Source organism: Phoxinus phoxinus, assembly GCF_949152265.1.
Source record: "Phoxinus phoxinus genome assembly, chromosome: 21".
NCBI lineage: Eukaryota > Metazoa > Chordata > Actinopteri > Cypriniformes > Leuciscidae > Phoxinus > Phoxinus phoxinus.
In genome coordinates this window covers 24,831,387-24,853,992 of record NC_136896.1, presented here as the reverse complement: position 1 = coordinate 24,853,992, position 22,606 = coordinate 24,831,387, and the positions used below count along the sequence as shown (strand labels likewise).

General features: G+C 35.6%; 2 protein-coding genes across 4 annotated transcripts in view; both read left to right on the top strand.

Annotated features, from left to right (window-relative positions):
* Positions 1-1,623: 1,623 nt before the first annotated feature.
* On the top strand, positions 1,624-14,797 carry tubgcp2 (tubulin gamma complex component 2). Its single transcript, XM_079594469.1, has 18 exons — positions 1,624-1,741; positions 1,933-2,103; positions 2,176-2,304; positions 4,038-4,214; positions 4,303-4,462; positions 6,381-6,588; positions 6,744-6,943; positions 7,868-8,057; positions 8,601-8,746; positions 8,947-9,127; positions 10,113-10,293; positions 11,235-11,407; positions 12,246-12,374; positions 12,452-12,572; positions 12,692-12,835; positions 13,527-13,610; positions 13,766-13,929; positions 14,556-14,797. Exons 2-18 carry the CDS (start codon positions 1,954-1,956, stop codon positions 14,629-14,631), a joined length of 2,613 nt encoding a protein of 870 aa, XP_079450595.1. The 5' UTR covers positions 1,624-1,741; positions 1,933-1,953; the 3' UTR covers positions 14,632-14,797.
* Positions 14,798-15,608: 811 nt separating this feature from the next.
* myof (myoferlin) overlaps positions 15,609-22,606 on the top strand; it is a 34,814-nt gene continuing 27,816 nt past the window's right edge. The window contains exons 1-4 of one of the 3 annotated variants that reach the window (XM_079596339.1): positions 15,609-15,771; positions 16,241-16,312; positions 16,409-16,464; positions 16,751-16,842. Coding sequence is in view for 2 of the 3 variants with exons in the window: in XM_079596338.1 (XP_079452464.1) it covers positions 16,225-16,312; positions 16,409-16,464; positions 16,751-16,842 (236 nt within the window). In the remaining variant the exon portion in view is untranslated. Of the gene's footprint in view, positions 15,772-15,968; positions 16,313-16,408; positions 16,465-16,750; positions 16,843-22,606 lie in introns of those variants that run through there. The other 2 variants (XM_079596338.1, XM_079596337.1) reach the window with 2 other exon arrangements.

Here is a 22,606-nt window from a genome sequence, read left to right as displayed (position 1 = left end):
ACGTGCTTATGTCCTTTGCCTTATCTACCTCTTCCTCTGTTTTGCCTCCCTACCCTTCCACATCCTCACTCCTCTTCTTCTTCTCGGCTGTTGACCCTGTTTGTTTCCTTGTTGGAAGAATTTATAAGGAAGAATGAAATGGAAGATGGAAGAAATTATAAGAAATTGTAGCTCTGTGTTTTGCTCTCTCTAAAAATGCTTTTCAATTGAATTGAAGATTCATGAAATGCATCTCTGAGCTATTTTAGAGAACTGGTTGATCATTGGTTGCTCTAATGCTTTACATTCCCCTTTATTAAGGAAATTCAAGATTCACCTGTGCAATTCATCAAAAAAAAAAAAATCTAATAGAAATGTATAAAAAAATATACTTGAACTAGTTCAACCATTTTGCATTTAAATGACTTTTGCAATGAACTTATGTCTATGTGTTAAGGGGTATTTAAGACTATTCAACAGAGAACCAGTACAACACATTTTGAGCAACATGACATTTGCGTTTGTAGGAAACGGTATACAACTGTACATAATTTGATGAACGTACAAAAGCAATTTAAACTTGTTCAAAAGAATAATAAATTGCTTTTATGATGTGCGCAAGTGACTCCGGAGAGTGGAGGTTGAACTATTGTTTTGAGAATTTCAATTGTGACCTGAGAAATGTATTGAGCAACTGTGAAGCCTGCATATGTACTGTATACACCCCTGTGTTTTAGTCTTTGTTTGTCAGAATTGTCTTTACATATCAATGCAAAGCTGTTACGTCTCCTGTGTATCCTATGTCATCATATTTGGATTGGTGCCATTGGCTCCTTGTTTGGATTATCTTTGTGTTTATGTGTTGATAGAATAAAGACTTTTTGCTAAAGACCCTCACACTCTCCTCGTCCCTGTTACACCCGTGACACCAATAAACTGAAATATGTTAAAGTTGAAGCACTACAATTATTTACTGGATGTAAATAAAACTAAACTAACTAATCTTAAATAAAAATGTATTAAACCAAAATAAATATATATAAAATAACTAATGAAATGACAAAAGCACACAAAAAGACTATAAACTAAAAATGTATTAATTCAAAATAGTAATAGAACTAGGCTATAAAATAAAGAAAAAAATAAAATGAAATATCATTGGTGTCTAACACATCTCTGATAATTGTAGACACCATGGAAGTATATAATAAAAACAATAAAAAATACTTATTATGTTATTATTATTATAGCCTATAAAATAATAATAATATCTGTTGTTGTTGTTGTTGTTGTTGTTGTTGTTGTCATCATCATCCTCATCATCATCATCATCATCATCATTCTCATCATCATCTTTTATTATGTGTATGCTATAATGCTGTAAATTAAAAAAAAATCTAAGCCAACATATTGTAGCCTACAAATGAATAAAGTAATCACTAGCTAGGTGTATATTTTAAAATAATGTTAATAATATATATATTTTTTATTTATTTATTTTATTTTATTTTATTAAAAAGACATGTTATGCTTATTGTAACATATATAACGTTACATGTAAAGAAAAGAATGATTCGGTTTTATTTTATCAGATGGATAACAAGCAAAGGACCTTTATTTTGAAAAATAAAGCCTTTTGGCGGAATTTTACAAATTCGCACAGTTTCCGCCTTCCTATTATTATGGTGTTGTCAGTTACGCTGCTGTATTATCAACAAATGCGTTACGTGTTGTTCAGAAGGACTAATTAGACAACTACTAGGTAAAATAACAAACTGTTTTTTTATAGGTTTTATTTATGAATGTATAGATAGATTGCTAGCTGTAAATAAATACCATTAACAAATTGCGGTGATCTAGATCTAGTGTTGTTTGGCCAACTGTCTGATGTATTCATCCTTTCATTCATTGAGTTTGCTCTCATTTCTCACGTGTGTCTATTTCTGATTTCAGGTTCTGATTTCATCTGAAGTCATGAGTGAATTCAGAATTCATCATGATGTTAATGAACTTCTCGGACTCCTTAATGTCCGCGGAGGAGATGGTGCTGAGGTGTACATTGATTTACTGCAGAAGAACAGGACTGGATATGTCACCACTACAGTCTCTGCACACAGTGCTAAGGTGAACGTGTTTCATCTCCAGTTACACGTTTTCTGAATGCTCTAGTCTAGACTAATTCACATTGTCTTACAGGTCAAAATGGCAGAACACTCCAAAACACCTGAGGACTTCTTGAGGAAACATGATGAATTGAAGTCAAAGAATGCACGCAACCTTGATCCACTGGTGTATCTGCTGTCCAAACTCACTGAGGATAAAGAGGTATGTTTAATGAAACTCATTATTCATTTCTAAACAAAAATATTTGAACCTTCTAAAAACTTGTCTAGAATGTTTATAGCCTAGGTAACATCATTTCACATCAAACACAAAATAAGAAATAATATTTTGCAAGATGAAGATGAAACCTATTTTTAGGACCATTAAGATTCAATTACTATTTTTTACATTATTCTAATGACAATTATCAAAATTGGCATTACAGTAATGCTAATAAATTATGGTATGTTCTTTTAATTAAGCATGGTGGAATCTGTTGTACTGCCTTCAATGTATGCTTATTTAAACTAAAAATGGATTGTAGCCAGTTTTACTGTAATAACCATATTATAACTATTACAGTAATAAAAATCTCATACTAGGCTTACAAAAATAAAATAAATACTGCAGTATTCCATAAAAAAGCAAACAATAATTGTCCATTTTGATTTCATTGGGACTTTAACTGACAGGGACAAAAAAAATCAGGGACCAGTTGCATAAACATAGCCATGTTAGACGGTGTCTTAAAGGGTTAGTTCACCCAAAAATACAAATTCTGTCATTAATAACTCGCCCTCGTGTTGTTCCAAAACCTTCGTTCATCTTCGCAACACAAATTAAGATCTTTTTGATAAAATCTGAGAGCTTTATGTCCTTCCATAGACAGCTACACAACTGACACTTTGATGCTTCAAAAAGTTCATAAAGAGATCATAGAACTAATCCATATGAATTGAGTGGTTTACTCTAAATTTCCTAAAGAGACTGACGAGATTGAATTTGTGCTTTTATTCTCACATAATTTCATCAGTTTACACATCAGTTGTGGTAAATGCAAGCTCAAGCATTTGTGCTTCAGCAAGAACCAATGAGGTTTGTTCTTGCGCGTCAAGCAGTTTCGGTTGAGCTTCTGTTTATGTTCGCTGATCAATGTTTATATATGAATAAAATCCTAAATTAAATCTCTTAATCATATAAATTGATGGAGTCTCTCCAGAAAACTTGGACTAAACCACTCAATTCATATGGATTATTATTTATTTTTTTTCTTTATGAACTTTTTGAAGCATGTGGTAGTTGCGTTCAGTAGCTGTCAACAGAGGGAAACGGATTCAATTATTATGCTTCACTCGCTCAAAAGCCATGATATCTCCCGTGGACAAACTAAAATTGCGCGCACGCGTTCCTGCTTCCTAGCTCATTTTCTCATGCGGGAAATATTCTCTGGGCGGGCAAAGCAGAGAAAGGGGAGGTAACATTTCCTCCGTATGACGTCATACGGAGGAGATTCAAGATCAGCCCGATTGAGCTTCCACTTTCTCAAAGGCAGAGAAAGATAGCAAAAGCTCGATTTACACCGATTAAAATTTCTAGAAATTTGGGGACCATATAAAGGCTAGGGGAACTCATATTAATGTTAAAAAACCTCAAAAAGTGAAAATTTCATGTCATGGGACCTTTAAGGGTTTGGAACGACATGAGGGTGAGTAATTAATGACAGAATTTACATTTTTAAATGAACTATCCCTTTAAGATGTAGTATGACCCATTAGCAGTTAGTCAAGGTTAAAAAGTTATGAACAGTCTTAAAGAAAAACATTTGATGACAGTAACTTGTAAGACTAGTCTTAGAAAGTTAGGACCTAAAACCAGGCTTTTTCTTTTGACGTTGGGGTATTGTGGAATTGTGACCTAGACATTTTTTCTAAGCCATGGCGTCTGCTTCTCTTCAGACTTTGAAGTTCCTGCAGCAGAATGCCAAAGAAAGATCAGAAATGTCTGCAAATGCAGCATCCAGCACCACCACGTCGTACAGCATTCCTGCAACCAGCAGCAAAATGTCCATGCAAGAACTGGAGGAATTGCGGAAAAAGCTGGGAAATGTCACAGCCAGCTCCAGTGTGCCGCAGGTATTATGACGAAACGCAAAGATGATATTAATGCCCATTAATTCTGTACAATTGCATCAATTAACGATGGTTTTGTTTTCCTTCACAGTCTTCTGAAGTAATCCGTAAAATGCTGAGGGACCGACACAATAAGAAGAACCCCACTCAGCCGAACCCTGTGTTTCCAAACTGGGTGTATGACCGGCCTGCACTGATTGGGGATTTCATCACTAGCCCCACCCCTGTGGGAGATCCCGTGGTGGCTGTTGGTATGTGACAGGCCTTTCCAAAATTAAAGCCCTAGATGTATAGGGAATTGTTACAGAGGTGGAGCAAGACCAATTTGATGAGAGATTATGGATAAATATGGACACTTTTGATTTATCCATTTTATATTTGAAGTATCACAGAAGAAACAGTAGATACCAAATCTGGTTATAGATGCGACTGAATTGTTAAAGAGAGCATGAAACAGAAGTTGCGATAATTGTTTCTTCATTGTGACGATTATCCAAGTGAAACGGCTTCTTGAGCGAAAAAAATTCAGGGCGGGACTTGATTTTGTCAATCTGGAATTGATTGGATCGTTTTCGTTTGTTAATTGCTGCGATTTCTTAACTTTTTTGTTCTTGAGGCCAATTTGTTTTGTAGACAGTGTAAATCCATATACACCGACATAACACATTATAAAATGGATAGTTCCAGTCCTTGATTCTGATTGGTTCAAAGCCGTTGTAAATAACATACACCTGTGACCGCATTACATTAGTATTACTGCGCAACTGCCGTTTGTGATTCTTTGTTGCCGCATGATTTGCTTAGCAACCTCTTTGGAACTACATTGCTTGGCGGAGGAATACATTTGTTAATAACGTTATATTTTTGTTGCTGGTGTTTATTTTATGAATAATAGAAATATTAAAATAAATATTTTTATGGTGTAATCATTTATAAAAGCAATAAGCCCCTTGAAGCCGTGTTTGGGTTTTACAGTGGATTTAGAACAGCTAAGGGGCGTTGTTAGGCACGACGTGGAGCGGGGCTTATTGCTTTACAATACCACACATTATAATCAACCATTTAAAAACATGATTGCTGCAGGAACAAAAACATTTTTTTTGGATCTATTTGATTTATGTAAAGTAAGTTTAAATCTCGTCTGGAGAGAAGTTGACATTCAGGACACATTCTTACCCTTATTTCATATTTGTGCAATATTACTTAAATCAGTCCCCACTATGTTGCTGCACATTTTGCACCAAGATAAAAAAAACACTTTAATTTTCTCGGTTTGATCAAGGATCCGGTCTCTCTAAACACCTTTCTGACAGCCGACTCTGCTCTGATTGGTCAGATGGCTCAATATGTTGTGATATGTCTACATCTTACAGCATGTGTTGGAAAAGAAACTCCCATTATCAGATCTGAATTTCAGATCAGGAGGCTTCCTCGGCACTTGTATACACAGCGATAGGAACAGTAACGATGGCGTCGCTTTTACCGTATCAATCTCTTCCTTTGGAAGTCATGTAAAGAGGATTTGCATTCGCAATGCAGAAAACAGCGTCATCTCGACATGTCATCGACATAAACCAAACTATTCCAGGCCTCAGCTACAAATACAGTGTTTGAGGACGGGTCAAAGTAGACGTTGTTCGTGAGCAGCCAATGAAGACCATAGGCTGGCATTATGCAAATTTGTTACAAAACTTCATAAGTTTGTGCAAGAAGTAGGATTGGAATTGTTTCAGACAGTTAACTCCATTTATCAGGCACTTTGATCTTTAAAACTTTGCAGACATTTTACATTCACAAACCGCTATATTACACACTACATAGCATCGGGTTATGCACCCGAACATAAGACGGGTTCAATAAAATATTTTCACACAGTTTTCTCAGAAAATGCACATGCTAAAGATAACAGTTTTCGCCTCCATTTTATGCGAGTGAAAATTTTATTGCTGGAAAAGAGGGTTTATTGTCCTGCCTTTGTGGCAGTGCACATGTCATCAGAGAAGAGATATCATTTCATTTGGAGGGCAAGTTCATGTTTTTTATTAAAAAGGCAAAATAAATCAAGTGCCCCAAATAAATAATTTATAATAAACAATGTAATATTATATAAAAAATAAGAATTGTCAAATTGAATTGATTTCATGCTGACTTTAGCAAGTTTAATTGCAGGTACAATGCCGCTGGCTGCACAGGAACAGGCTCTGGTGGAGGACCTGCTTTTCGTGCTGATTGGTGTGGATGGGAGAGACATCACAGCTCAGCCTGTGCTTGGCAGACAGAGCCGCTCCTTCATAGTAGATCCTTCCCTCGACATGTCCGTCAAAGAGCTGGTCAGCCGAATATTGCCGGTCGCATCTTGTTACTCCACTATCACACGGTCTGTGAACAATATTACGGTTAATAGTTATTTTAGTCATGTGTTTACATTAATCCAGTTTTGTTAATAATGTCGGGGATTTTATTGGTCCAGTGAAATTGTTCTCTAATCAAGTTTTGCATGGCGTGCTCACACTAATCATTTGCATAATCCAGCTTCACAGAGGAGAAGTCATCGTTTGAGTACGGTCAGGTGAATCACGCTCTGACTGCAGCCATGAGGACTCTGATGAAGGAATACCTCATCCTGGTGACACAGCTGGAGCACCTCCACGGACAGGGCACGCTCTCCCTGCAGAAGCTCTGGTTCTACATACAGCCCACCATGCGCACCATGGAAATCCTGGCCTCCATTGGTAAAGCTTTCAACGTGTGGTTACTGTTAAAAGAGCAGCGCTCAGCATTTTGGATGTGTCAACAGGAGTAATGAGTTAATTTGTAAATTGTCATAATATATTTTTTATGTTCATTCTTAAAGGGATAGTTCACTTTAAAAGGAAAATTCTGTCATCATTTACTCACCCTCAAGTTGTTTCAAACCTGTATAAATTTCTTTCTTCTGATGAACACAAAGGAAGATATTTTGAAGAATGTCGGTAACCAGACAGTGAACTGGTCCCATTGACTTCCATAGTAGAAAAAAAAAATACTATGGAAGTCAATGGGACCAGTTAACTGTTTGGTTACCGACATTCTTCAAAATTTCTTCCTTTGTGTTCAGCAGAAGAAAGAAATTTATACAGGTTTGAAACAACTTGAGGGTGAGTGAATGATGACAGAATTTTCCTTTTAAAGTGAACTATCCCTTTAATTCATTACCTTTTGCAACAGCATTCTGGTCAGGACAAACTTTGATGTTAGCTTGACAAAAGCCTTCTCTGAAAAGTTTAAAATAAAGTTGAAAGTTTGATGGCTAGGCATACAAAAATCTAACATGATTAAGCATGGTGGTAGCATGTTTTAGGATGTTGCTAGTATGTTCCTATGTTTTAGAATATTGTTAGCATGTTTATAGTATGTTTTAATATTGTGCTAGCATGTTTACATGTTTCTTGTTTTAGCAATTTGCTAGAATATCTCAGTACAATGGTTTAGCATGTTGCTAGCACGTCATTACAATATTGTTAGCAAATTGCTAGCATTATAAATATGCTTTACATAATACACTGTACAATTTTAGTATAGATAGATAGATAGATAAGATAGCCAACATAATAAGTAAATAAATAGCATTAGCATGCTCATGCTAATGTGCTTTCTCCCTGGTCTCTTTAATGCAGCCACCTCTGTTGACAAGGGTGAATGTATGGGTGGCTCGACCCTCAGCCTACTTCACGATCGCACATTCAATTACACCGGAGACAGCCAGGCTCAAGAGCTCTGCCTCTATCTGACTAAAGCAGCCAGCGTCCCCTACTTCGAAATACTTGAGAAGTGGATCTATAGGGGCATCATTAAAGACCCATACAGGTACAATGTGACCCCTGACTAACGTTACTGAGAACACCTTTTAAATGACAGTTTTTCTGAATTTAAATTGAGGTTGCAAAGGATGCAAAATTCTAATTGCATTTTGAATTTAATGTGTTACTGCTGTGAGGGTGGTTGTTGTTAATGCATTTCACTTGTTAGTATGAATTACCAATAAACATTACATTAGTAAACATTTTCTTAGTTATACACAATATGGACCCTTTTCACATTTCTGGGGTTCTCAGAAGCGGAAGTCATCATACTTGGGTAGACTTTTTTTAGTGGTAAATAGAAACTACAACAAAAATATATATATTTTTGCATCCCTATTTGCTTTAAAAGAAAAAGAAAAAAAATCCACATTATAGTGTTTCTGTGATTTTGAGATGTCAAATTTGCTGTTATTTCCTTTAGCCGTTAAAGAGTTAATTAGTTAGAGTTAGAGTTAATTAGAATTTGAGTTGATTCGTTGAAAAAAAACATTTGATTGAAATTAAGTGAAATAAACTTCATCACATTCTATGTTTTTTACTTTTATAGTGAATTCATGGTTGAGGAGCATGAGCTGCAAAAAGAGAAGATTCAGGAGGATTATAATGACAAATACTGGGATCAGAGATACACTATCGTCCAGCACAGGATCCCATCATTCCTTCAGAAAATGGCAGATAAGATATTAAACACAGGTGAGGCATTTTTATACAAAGAATTAGCTCAGTTCCAAAATGTAGATAGGATACAGCATAAGATTTGTGTCTACTAGAAAGCAATTCTGGAACAATGGTATGAATGTCAAAAGCATTCTAATGATTTTAATGCCCAGCTGAAAAGTGACTACCGGTAAATGCATTTTTTTCATGAACTCCTAACTTCCTTCCAATTTCAGGCAAGTATCTGAATGTTGTGCGAGAGTGCGGCCGTGACGTTACCTGTCCAGAAGCTAAAGAGGTTCTCTACACACTTAAAGAGAGAGCTTATGTGGAGCAGATTGAAAAAGCATATTACTATGCCAGCAAGGTTCTGCTTGACTTCCTGATGGAGGAAAAGGAGCTTGTTTCACGCCTGAGGTAAAACGTAAAGGTTTGAAATTGTTGTGGGTATTTCTGAAATCCTTTACACAAATGTTGTCAGTGCTGGCATCGGTTGTTGTTGCCATCTTCAGTAGTTGGATGTTGTTTGCTCTGCTTCTTTTGTGACTTTGAAACCAACTAATTAGTGCAAAAAAGGTTCAAGGTTCACGACACACGCACAAGTACACTTAGCTTAATATAAAATAAAATAAAATGGTAATAATATCACTAACACTAATGAAATACACTATTAAATTGCAGTCCCAAACTAGTTTTTATTAATACAGTAAAGTTACTAAATTGGTAGCCACCACAGTCATCAAAAATAAATGAAATAATACAAAGTAAAAATAAGGTGGAATTATGGGTTATGGAAACTACTGTTACCGTTGTAAATACACACTACTAACATGAACGGTTAAAAAAAACATGGAAATTGCTCCTAACGAATCGAATGAACATCAAACTGCATGCAAATCCTTCCCAGCTAAGGCACGACGTACTAGTTACTTAAATTATTGGTGTTGTTTTTTGGTAAGTTCACGACAGCGTAAATATGACGTTGTGCGCTTGTAATTTCTTGTGCTCTTGTATAGTGAATTGATATACGGCGCACACCTCTGCATTTGTGCGTAAAATCGAATAATGTGTCCTGCAAGCACAATGTATCTGACAGGAATGTTTGTTTTTCTAAGGCTAGACTTGTAATTTTATTTTGCAAAAAATATTTTTTAAATAATGACAACAACATATAGCTTGACAACATCTCATCTGACAGCAGACTTTCAAAATAAAAGTCTCCCTTCTGTAAAACATTAAGAATTATATTGTTGTTTTTTTGCTACACTTTGACCCACTCAAAACGGTCTTGCAACTCACTTTTGGGTCATGACCCGCCAGTTGAGAAACATTATTTGGTATTGTTTAATAGTTGTGTACTGATTATCTCAATATCACTTTATTTCTGACATTTGTGGTGTAGGTCAATCAAGCATTACTTCTTAATGGATAAAGGAGACTTTTTCGTGCATTTTATGGACCTGACGGAGGAGGAACTGAAGAAGCAGGTTGATGACATCATTCCTCCGCGGTTGGAGGCTCTGCTGGAGCTGGCCCTGAGGATGAGCACTGCCAACACAGACCCCTTCAAAGACGATTTAAAGGTTGAATGCTCATCCGTGTACTCAATTATTACTTTGTAATACATATGTGATCAGTTTGTGCATTCTTCATAACATTGTAGATTTCAGGTGATGAGCGTCTTTGCTTCACGTCACCTCAGCTAATCCCGCCTCTTTGCCCATTTTCGGTTATCCGGGAGTGACGCGCTGCCAAGATGGCTCCGTCCACTTTGGTCTTCAAAAATGCTCTTCAGAAACCTACGAGACCTCACGGACACTACATCCATATTTTTTTACAGTCTATGTACTATGTTCAGGGTTTGAGCTAAACCTCTGCAGGGCATTGGCCCTTCAGGGCAAGATTTGAGGAACCCTGGCTTTTTATAAAATTATCAAATTGCAAAGGCTGCCATTTAATTAAATAAATATATATGCATTGTGTGTTTCAGAGTAAAGCGCGGCACTGCGTTCTTATACATGAGCAGCTCATTATCCGCGTGTGTTTTGAGCATCTTAGGGCTCTGTGCGGTTGTCCATCAAAATAAAAGTTGGTGATGTTTGAAAATGAACAAATTAAGACAGCCATAAATATTAGTTTTGTAAGTTTACAGTTATGTCAAAATTATTATATTATTTTTCTTAAATACTTTTTTTTCTTTTACTGTGAATTAAATGTTACATTAGTAATATTGTATAATTTTGTTTTTATTTCAATTTTTACTTATTGATAATAAAAATCATACATTTATCAGAGGTGTATCAAAAAATTCAACCACAAATCATGCAGCCCTACAAGAAAACAGAAAAAAATCCAAAGGGAAAAGTAAATAACATCTGCCAATTTAACACATTTCGCCCATCTAAATGGTTGTATTATTTGGAGGGATGGTTGAGATTATTCTTAACGAATGGAAAATGACGTGCAAAGTGCCCAAAAAATGGCAACAGTTCATCGTTTACTTAACATAATTGTTCTCTTCCAGATTGACCTGATGCCCCATGATGTAATCACCCAGCTGTTACGTGTCCTTGCTATAGATACCAAGCAAGAGAAAGCCATCATTAATGCAGAGCCCACAGAGGTGTCACTTAGCGGCCTGGAGGCTTTCTCCTTCGACTACATCGTCAAGTGGCCACTTTCTCTCATAATCAACAGGTACAGTTTTCCTATATGGCAGGATAGCTTTCATTTCAAGTAGCTTCAGCTGTGGCCGTGTGTCTCCTAAAGAAACCGTTTTGTCATCACGTACCCTTCACATGTTGTTCCAAACATGTATTCCATGCAATTAAAGTAGGGCTGTAACCGATTAATCGCGATTAATCGAATCCAAAATAAAAGTTTGTGTTTACATAATATGTGTGTGTATTGTGTATAATTATTTTGTATTTATAAATACACACACATGCATGTATATATTTAATTAAGAAAAATGTGTTATTTATATATAAAATATATAAAAATCCTAAAAATATATATGCAGTATATAAATGCAAATATTTATCAAATATATACATGCATGTGTGTGTATTTATATATATATATATATATATACAAAATAATTATACACAATACATACACATATATTATATAAACACAAACTTTTATTTTGAATTCGATTACCGGTAATCGCGATTAATCGTTTACAGCCCTAAATTAAAGTGTGGTCACATTTACTGTTGTTCGGTGAATTTTCATTTGGAGAAATCCAGTCATTGTGATAAGAATCCATGTGATCAGAAATGTCGCACATTACACACTACGCGATCGGAAATGTTTCAAATTGGAAATGCACATTCTCAAGTCATTTAACCAGAGTGAGAGCAGAATATATCCCAACGTAGATGTTTCAGTAAGTTTAGGTAACTCGCATGAATATGCTGTTGACCAACAGAAAGTGACTTCTGTGTGAGCTGTGCTTAATACAACGCCATTTACAATAAAATATAGACTATTTGAAAGAACTGCTCCTTAAAAACAATGCTCTGTTGTACAGGAAAGCCCTGACAAGATACCAGATGCTCTTCAGGCACATGTTCTACTGCAAGCATGTGGAGAGGCTGCTCTGTAATGTGTGGATCAGCAATAAAACAGCTAAGCAATATTCACTTCACTCTGCTAAGTGGTGAGACTGCATATATTTAGTTTTAGTCTGTGTATCTTCAAGTGAGAATCTTATTAAGTAGCTCTTGTTGATTGTAGGTTTGCTGCTGCCTTTGCATTAAGACAACGGATGCTCAACTTTGTTCAGAACATTCAGTACTACATGATGTTTGAGGTTATGGAGCCCACGTGGCACATCATGGAGAACAACTTGAAGTCTGTGAGTCGATGAGTCAATCTGCCCGTCTAGATTTATATACGTTTAGAAAGAGATTTATAATATATAATGAATTAAAAATAAATTCACAGTGTGTGCTCAAATCGCTTGTCTCTTTTTAGGCCTCCAACATTGACGACGTGCTGTGTCATCACACCAGTTTCCTGGATAACTGTCTGAAGGACTGTATGCTCACCAATCCTGAGCTGCTTCGGATCTTCTCCAAGCTCATGTCTGTCTGTGTCATGTTCACCAACTGCATGCAGGTAAAAATACAGACATTATGGAGAAAGAACTAAAAGTACTAAAAACCTGTTAGCAAATATACTAATGTTTGCAGTCAGTTAGATCATTTTTCCATATTTTTGAAAGTCTTTTGTGCCTACCATGGCTGCATTTGATCAAAGGTACAGTACATGTTGTGAAATATTAATATTAGTACAATTGTTTTTCTGCTTTAATAAATTTGATGTGATGCAAAGCTGAATTTTCAGCATCATTACTCGTCTTCAGTGTCACACGATCCTTCAGAAATAATTCTAATAAGATGATTTGGTGCTCAAAAACATTTACTATTATTAACAATGTTTGACATAATTGTGCTGCTTAATGTTTTTGTGGAAACCGTTTTTTTAATATGCTGAATAGAAAGTTCAAAACAACATTTACTTATATAAATATTAATATTTTGTAACATTATAAATGTCTTTACTGTCACTTTTGATCATGCATTCTTGCTTTAATATATATATTTTTTTAATTTCTTTAAAAATGTTTACAGTAATTTAATTTATTTCAAATAATAATCTTACTGACCCCAAACTTTTAAATGGTAGTGTTCATAATTAGAATGTAGATATTCTAGTGTAACTTATTTTTTTGTTTTAATATTTAATTGTGTAGGTTATTCTTTAATGTCAGGATGATGCTGGAGAGTTCATGTTGATTGTTTTGCAGCGGTTCACTCAGAGCATGAGGATAGACAGCGAGATGAAGGCTGAACGGACAGACGAGGCAGAGAAAAAAAGACTGGCCACTAAAGTGAGTCACCGGCATTTAATCCGTTATTCTACAATACCGAAAATAAAAAAGCTTTTTAAAAACAGGCTGTGTCATCACTCACACCGTAATCTTCCAAAAGATAATAAACCACAAACAAATGAATCTTATATGTTATCTATTTGACTTTATCTCAGTTCTTAGCTGAGTATGTGGATGCCCTCCAGTCTGACTCAGGGTTTGAGGCGACCATCAGCAAGTTTGACAGTAACTTCAGCACATTATTGCTGGATCTTTTGGATAAGCTCAGCATTTACAGCACCAATGACTGCGAACACAGCATGATCAACATCATCTACAGGTGGGTTGTGGAAGGAACCTTTCAGTAAATCTTAAATGTATTAGTGCTGCTTACTGATTTAACCTGGCCTTAAAGGGATAGTTCACTATCATTTACTCACCCTCATGTCGTTCCAAAGCCGTAAGACTTTCATTCATCTTCAGAACACAAATCTTTTTTGATAAAATCTTAGAGCTTTCTGTCCCTCCATTGACAGCTTCACAACTGACACTTTGACACTTCAAAAGTTCATTAAGAGATTGTAAAACTAAACCATATAAATTGAGCGGTTTAGTCTAAATTTTCAGCATGATGGCTTTATATGATGAACAGGTTTAATTTAGGCTTTTATTCACATTATTCAAGCTTCAAAGTAGTTGTGTAGCTTTCAATGGAGGGACAGATTGCTCTCAGATTTCATCAAAAATATCTTCATTTGCATTCCAAAGATGAACGAAATGTTACGGGGTTGTTGGTATGACATGAGGATGAATAATTAAAAAAAATTTGGGTGAACTATCCTTTTAATAGTGACTATAGAAATGTGTAGTGCAAGCTTTTGATATCTCTTACTATTGAAGAGCTTAGACAATCCTCATTTAAATTCAGTCTTGAAGGTGTTATGAATAATGAGATTTTTTTTATAGGCTGGACTTCAATGGCTTTTACACGGAGAGACTGGAGCGAATGGCCATTGAAAGGAGCCAGAAGACTACTTCGTAGCATTGTCCATCTTAAAATCGTCTGTGTTTTTAAAGTGTTCAATGCACTATTACATGGTGCTGTAACAAAGCACTTAAGAATTTCTCCTCTCTATTGGAAATGTATTTAATGGTCTTAATACAAATTCCACCTGACTGAAAACCCAATATAATAAAGCAAAAATGTAGCTTTGTCGTTTGTTCTTTATTTGCTTTTCTCTGCCTCTTATTCTAAACCCAGATTACTTTCATAAACTTATTTTGACTAACAAGAGGAGGACGAGCCACAGTGTGCTCATAGTATTTACATGATGCTATACTTGAATGTGTCTCTAATAAGTATTGGATGGGATTGGATTATCCAGATACAAACTTTCCCAGATTACCAAATCCAAATTACCAGTGCTCAAAATGGGACTACATATGACAATGTTGGCTACTATGTAAAGAACAGCATAAATATTTTTGACAGCTGTTTGGGGGATTATTTTAAGGGGACAGCATCTTTATTGTACTTAAAGGCATAATAGCTTACTTATATATCTCATTTATCAATCTAACAGTTAAATCAAGTGTGAACTATAAATGTGTATATATGGTGATACAAACGTTTTTTTTGTGACCAGTTTTCATTTTTATACATTTTGTTCCTGAAATCCACCCTTCTCTTGGGATTTTTGTGTTATTATTTCAAGATCAAAGCAGGTATCCCAATTCTACTCAAATGTTTTGGACAACACCTGCTGAAGGTTTGATCCAGATCATGTCATCTAATACAATTTCAGAATATTTTTCTTCCCAAACAACTAATTTTCAGAATTTAATCCAATCCGATATCTGACCATGATTGGTTGAGTGGATTATTCAGTTACTAATAATACAGATAAAGATGCCAATTTCTGGCATTATTATGTAATTTGAACTGCAGGGGAAAAAATGGCCGCTACTAATGCATTGCACACAGTCTGGTCTAAACGCGCAAACAGGCACAAGCGGAGTGATACAAAAAGTAGAAGTGTTCCGCCCAAATGGGACGCCGCTCGGCCAATCAAATTCTAGGACTGGAACTAAAAGTTAGGGTTGAAGAGTGTGATCTGTGATGCCATCAAGCCGCTAAAAAATCTCCTCAAGTGTGCAGAATCTGAACCCAGGCTCTCTTAAGGTAGTAGAAGAATGAATGATGTCCAATTACTTATCCCTCATAACATACAACACACCCAAATCCTTTACAATATGACAGTATGTTCGTTTGATGTGTACAACACTAAATTGATCTATGTGATTCGTTCAATGCACCGCTAGGTGGCGCTTGTGTCTAATCTCTTAAATTTTAAAATGACTGAGATTATAATCTTACGTGTATTTGGGCAAGCATGCAGGCAATATTCTTCATGTTATATAAAAAATAATTTCATAATTTAAAGCCAATATTTGCGCATCACTTCTGCAAATATAAGTGAACTTGAACAGGTAAGCAGCCACAGTCAGTGAAGTCCACACCCTTTACAAACTCAAAAGGATAAGGGCACTGCAAGAGCCCACAGTCTCACTCACATACAGAGAGACATCGTTATGAAAGTGCATTAAATGAACGCGTGTTGTGTTTTTTACTGTCATGTTGCGCGTGGCAGTGGAGTCTGCGGCGGGTTTGCCCAAGAAGAAACTGGGCAGCCCAGACCCCGTCGTATCTGTGGTGTTTAAAGGTAAGAAACCCTGTTTTGTTTCATGTAAAGCCATTTAACTGCGAAATAGCGGCACCGACTGTTAGTTTTGACCTGTTGGCTTTCGTATCATTTTAGACGAAAAGAAGAAAACCAAGTCCATTAGCAATGATGTGAACCCAGTGTGGAATGAGGTCTGTTGAGCTTTTGTTTTAAACACTTTCGGTAATTACAAATGAATGGGATTCAAGTTTCTGTGTATGACATAAAAACGGCATGCAAAGTATTTTTTATTTGATTGTTGTCTTTTTGTTTTGTTTATCTTTTTAAAATAATTTAATGTGTTTTTAATTTAATATTAATTAGGCTACCAAGGCCTATGACTGCATGCATATTAACCTTGTGCATGGCACAGTTTAACATTTCTCCAGTGGCTGTGTGAGTTTTTGAAGTTTTTAATGCTCTTTTTTCCCCCTTTAGACACTTGAGTTTGATTTAAAAGGTGTTCCTCTTGATTCTTCCTCCTACATTGATGTGCTTGTGAAAGACTACGAGACTCTTGGCAAGGACAAGTGAGTGTTTTTCATCTGCTCAATTGAGTCATATGTTTAACAGTGTGGTGTTGAACTCTTGTTCCCACCTTAATCAAATACAAGTTGTGTGACTACAGAAGTATAAGCTTATAGAATTCAAGAGTTTTGACCTCCTGGAATGGACTCAAAGTTACTTGCCATTCGGTAAAATGCAGAGTAAAATACAAAATGTTGCATCAGTTTTTTCTCTTGGTTAGATTCAAATCTATTCGCTGTCACTTCTGTATTGATGTCACAGTTTAAAGTAGTCGCTGCATTTCAGGGTAATAGTGACCCATGCTAATCTTGGTTTTCTCAGTCTGACACTGTAATACCATGCACCTCAAACACACCCTCACGGCTGTGTTTAGACCTGCTCTACAATGCCATGAGGGGTGGAACAGAGGCGTTTGGTTCGCAGTACTGGATGAATAAATGATTGTTACTGAAATGCAGTTCTTGTATAAAGACATGACTTGAAGTAAATCTAATGGTCTTGGAGCTCTTTATCACCGTGTTGAGCTGTAAATTTCATGCATTTCCAGTTATTCTAGATTTTTTTTTTTTCTGTGAGAACGGCATTGGAGAAAATCCAATGGCGAACACAAAGAGGAACATAACTCCCACTGAAATTTACATTCATGCAATTTCATGCAAATTCGTCTTGTTGACGTCAAGTGGGTCTTTTATTCATTCTTATTCATTTTCATTTCCCTTTGTTTTTTTGTAGACATTTTGTCTTTTATGAAGGAATTTTGTTCTAACCATTTTAAATCATTCTGTCATACTTTGTCAGTTTAATTTATTCCTTCCTATTTTGAATAGTTATAGGGCTTTAATCAGTAGAAATGTATATTGACATCAACAAAATAGTTTGCAATAACTGTCTAAAACAGAATATAATGTGTGTTATATGGGAATGAACTACAGTCCCTTAAAGAATCTGGAATGGCATACATTATAGTAGATTTTACCCCCGACCCCTGATCATTTCTGACTCGCATTATATAAATGTGTTGTCAAATGCTGGCAATTATTAATCACCATCTTCAGTACCGTTGTGATATTTCGATATACTGAGAAATTACACTAGTGACATTGAGATGCTTTAAACCAAATAAAAGGAACTGAGTTGTATTGTAAGGATCTCTCTCTCTTTTTATTAATAAATGACAACTATACCTTGGTTACCAAAGTAAAAGAAGCATTATGTTGAAGATACAGGATGAAAAAGCAAATATTTTGGGCCTTGACATGTAGCTTATGTTACTGATCTCATAAGCTCACCATTATACTGATGTTTCTTTGTTAACCTGTTTCTGTGTTGAAAGAGCACTAGTTATGGTGTTGCAGGATAGCACATAGTAGTTAATATGGGCTAACCAGAGTAGATTTAAAGTGTCTCCCAGACAGTGGCAATGTATTGTGTGTTTCCTGACTATGAAATGGCTGGACTAGCAGTTTTCTTTTCTGTGTTGATGTAATCCCTATCGAAACGGGAATTTGGAGCAGCACGTATATCTAGCCTTTAACTTGCATTACAAACCAAATAGACATGAACTACAAGCTCTAAAACCTCAACATTTTAAATTTCATGGGATCTTTAACTGATTTTGGTGGGCATTTTCCTGTAGGACATGTTCCTGGATCAACATCTTTGTTAGATTTGGAACAATATTGTTCTCAATTAATCCGATTTTAGAGATAGGGAATGCTGATCAAATTATAATTTTGGACAGTCTGAGAATTTAGCTACAGAATGTTGAAGAGATGTTGATCCAGCAACGTATTTGGCAACATTTTGTGGGACGCATGCATTTTTCTCTTTGGAACAAAAGTAACATTGTGGCATTCCAAATCAATTCTGTTTGAGAGTCTGGCAAATGAAGAACAGCACGGCACTGATCTAGTCTGCTTCCCACAAGGCCAGAGTTAGTGAGCAGTGCACTTAGTTTAACTCCCAATGGAATACTTTCATGTGCTAAAATACAGGAAGTGTGTTTGATCATTGATATTAAGAGGCTAGTAAATATTAATCATACTTGGAATCACCTCAGGTTAAGGATCTTAGAAATAACATTCCATAAAGGAAATGGAATGAGGCGAAATGTTGGAGGGTGTGGTTACTTTTGCTTGATATGTTTGTTTTGCCATGTTTGTTTGAAACTTGAGATCATTAGGTTTTGAATATTCGGTTGAAGTCTGAGAATATTGCTCAATGTAATTATTGGTTTAATTGTCATAGGATGTTGTGAGACTTTCCCTGAAAAATTTGTAAGAACTCTTACAATGAAAATTCTTCATTCAAGAAACCCAAGCAGAGCTGGTATCAAATAGTTTGAAAACCAATTACATGAATGTTGCATAGAATTAAATGCAATAAATGAATTCAATGAAAGCTTCATAAGCAAAGATTTACTAGGCAAAATTAATTTGGGTGTAAATTGTTGATAAAAACCATTCTTGAATAACTGTAATTTAAGGCAAGACATTACATGCAAAAAAGTGCACTGACTTTGGGCTATATCTAGCAATTACGTGCTTCAGATTAGTGGAAAGAAATTTTATTTTATTGTGCTTTATCTGTGTCTGTATATTTCGATTACAATAATGCATATCTTTAAAGGCCATTTTCTCAAAATTAGTTTTTTCTTCGACACCAGCCATAAATCTCCACTTCAGTAGCATTTATAAACGCTTATCTATATTCTTAAAGGGATAGTTCAACCAAAAATGAAAAATGAAGCCATGATTTACTCGCGCTCAAGCCATCCTAGGGTGTATATTAATTTCTTCTTTCAGTCGAATACAATTGGAGTTATGTTAAAACATTTCCTGGCTCTTCCAAGCTTTATAATGGCAGTGAATGGGAGTTGATATTTTGAAGCCCAAAAAAGTGTATCCATCCATCATAAAAGTAATCTATACGGTTTCAGGGCATTAATGAAGGCCTGTAGTGAAGTGATGCCATATCTAAAAGTATTTAGTATTTTAGTTTGTAAATACTAAAATACTAAACTAGCTTCCGGCAGACAGTCTACGCAAGTCTGCTTATGGCAAAAGAGTAATAACCCTTGATGTAATGTATGATGTAGCAGTAGCGTAAGCTTTGACGCCTCTCGCGGTTCAAACAAATAGGTTTGGGCAACAAACTCAAGCTTCTCTAACATTTCTCTTTAAAAAAAATCTTGTTTTAGACTTCTAATTCATGACTGGTGTTGTGTTTTGCTCTATCCTCTGCGATTCCGCGTTTGTCAATATGTCATACGTCAGGTCAGGGGTTAGGCCTACTCTTTCCCCATAAATCAATGCGTCCGGCCGTCTGTCAGAAGCTAGTTATTTTAGTTTATAAAGTTTTATATGTGGATATTTTTCTTACACAAACGCATCACTTCAGAAGGCCTTTATTAACCCCCCGGAGCTGTGTGGACTGCCTTTATGATGGATGGATGAACGTTTTTTTGGCTTCAAAATCAGGACCCCCATTCACTGCCATTATAAAGCTTGGAAGAGCCAGGCCATTTTTTAGTCTTAAGACCTATAGTCTTCAGGGTGAGTAAATAATGGGCTAATTTTCATTTTTGGGTGAACCCTTTTAAGCTTTTTAAAGAGGGGGTTTGTTCATATCATTCATACATTTTATTCTTTAAAACTTTATTCCTTTTTTCTGGCTGTTGACTGTATTTTCTGATGAAAATACTGTGATGGAAAAGAGATCCAAAATCTCCTCTGTAAAAACCCTTGATTCTAACATGTCAACAAAATAAAACAAGAATTTTGAACCTGGCTTTATCCAGTGTTCAGTTTGTTGTGTTTCAGGAAATACATGCAAATTAGTGCATATTTATATAGTGCATCATCTGCATATTTAAACATATCATTTGAGAACTTGTAAAACATTATTATTTTTAATTCTTAATGTAATTAATCATCTGAGGAAGTATGGTAATATCTGTTTTTAAAACTTTTAAAACTATTAATGTAAATATGCATTGAATTGAATTTTAGAATTGAATTTCACACATGAATGCATTTAAGATAAGACTTTGTAAAACCGTTAATGCCATTTACCATAAAACCAGTGCAAGCTGTGAAGTTAATTTATATAGTTGATTAGATAGATAGATAGATGGATAGATATAAAGAGATTTGAACAAGCTCACATGTAGTACATTTGAAAGCTTTGATTCTAGAAAATATTTTATTACATATTATCTGCATATATATTTATACATTTAAACTAACTGCTTAATAGTTAAACTAAAGTTGCTCATGTGTAATGGATTAAGGGTATATAAATCATATAAAATAATTATAATAAATAATCATCGCTAAAAGCTAGACAATTTTGTTAGTTACTAAGGGGCCGTTTATGCTTTTATTGCGTTTTGGCCATTTATTTACACGACAACTGCATTTGGGGACCTGAAAAAAGTTTTTGAAAATGATACCGTTATTGTCTTCATGTAAACATGAAAAAACAGGAATTTGTGCAGACGGTGACAACATGCGCATGCGTATAGACAGAACACGTAATAGGTTTCTTTACAAAGTGAAATCGCCAACTACTGGCCTGACATGCATAATACAGCGTTCTTAATCTGTTTTTAATCCGTTTCGCGGATCCATGTGAACGGGTAATTTTGACAGCGTTCTCGTCGGTAGGCCCTACGTGAAAATGCAAAGGAATTTTCGTCTCTACATCGTTGTCGTGTAAACATACCCTTAAAAATGTATTTGTAGCAAGTGAAACTGGGGCGAATGAATGAATGAGGCATTTATATAGCGCTTTCATATGTACTTCTGTACACCTAAAGTGCTTATTGTATCAGATTCAGACATGTCACATGCTCACAGCTGGTCCAATTTCGATTTGAGATCTCTTACCTAGAACATAACCTGGCATGAAGCGTAAGTTACTATGGTGATGACCACCGCTAAAAGCCAAACCACTTCATGGTTCTCAGGGTTGGCACATACTAAACAGAAACATACGTAACATACCTAAGCTGGCTTCATGGCATAGGCCCCAGGTATAATGTCTGTTGACGCACCTTTGTTAATTATTATTGTGAAATGATACAACACCAGCCCACTAATCAAATGTGTAGAGGTAGCATGTCAGTGTTTTCAGAAGGTAAATGCTGAATGTGCTGTTGTTTGTGGCTGAAAAATTAATAATCAAAGCGTTTTATAGCAAATGTTTCTCTTAGCCAGGGAAATGCTCAGATGGAAAATGGTCTTTGAGCGTGTTCCTCGATGCTGACCTACTAAGCTTCGCAGTCACATTATTAATCTGGGTGGCGTTATTTACTTTTGGAGGTTAGAGCACACAAAGAATTTTTCTCCCATGTATAATATTTATTTACGCATTGTGTTGTGTGTCACCTCTGTTTATTATGTAGCATTTAATGGACTGACAGAAAATAAAGTCCCCCTGTGGTGAAAATTTTAATGTTGTTATATGTCTATGTGGTGTTTTTAATATGCAAGTCAACACCATTGCTGAGTCTAGTGTTATGAGTATTTTCTCCTCAAAAAAAAGTCTCAAAAACGCAGTTTGAAATCGCTGGTGTTTCTGACCTCACAAATGACCTTGTAACCAATCAGGTCAATGTCTGAGCTGGTGTGAGTGGAGGTAGGGCTAATTTGCATATTCATAGAACCGCGTATATTAAATGAATCAAGGGTGTATAATTACATTCAAGTTATTTTAAAGCATGAAGACTTTTTTTTCAAGGACAAAATGTTTAAATATGTAATT

Coding starts and splice junctions, on each gene's coding strand:
- tubgcp2 (XM_079594469.1), top strand. CDS start 1,954: ATGAGTGAATTCAGAATTCATCATGATGTTAATGAACTTCTCGGACTC. Junction 2,104..2,175: donor TCTCTGCACACAGTGCTAAG/GTGAACGTGTTT, acceptor ATTGTCTTACAG/GTCAAAATGGCAGAACACTC. Junction 6,944..7,867: donor GGAAATCCTGGCCTCCATTG/GTAAAGCTTTCA, acceptor TCTTTAATGCAG/CCACCTCTGTTGACAAGGGT.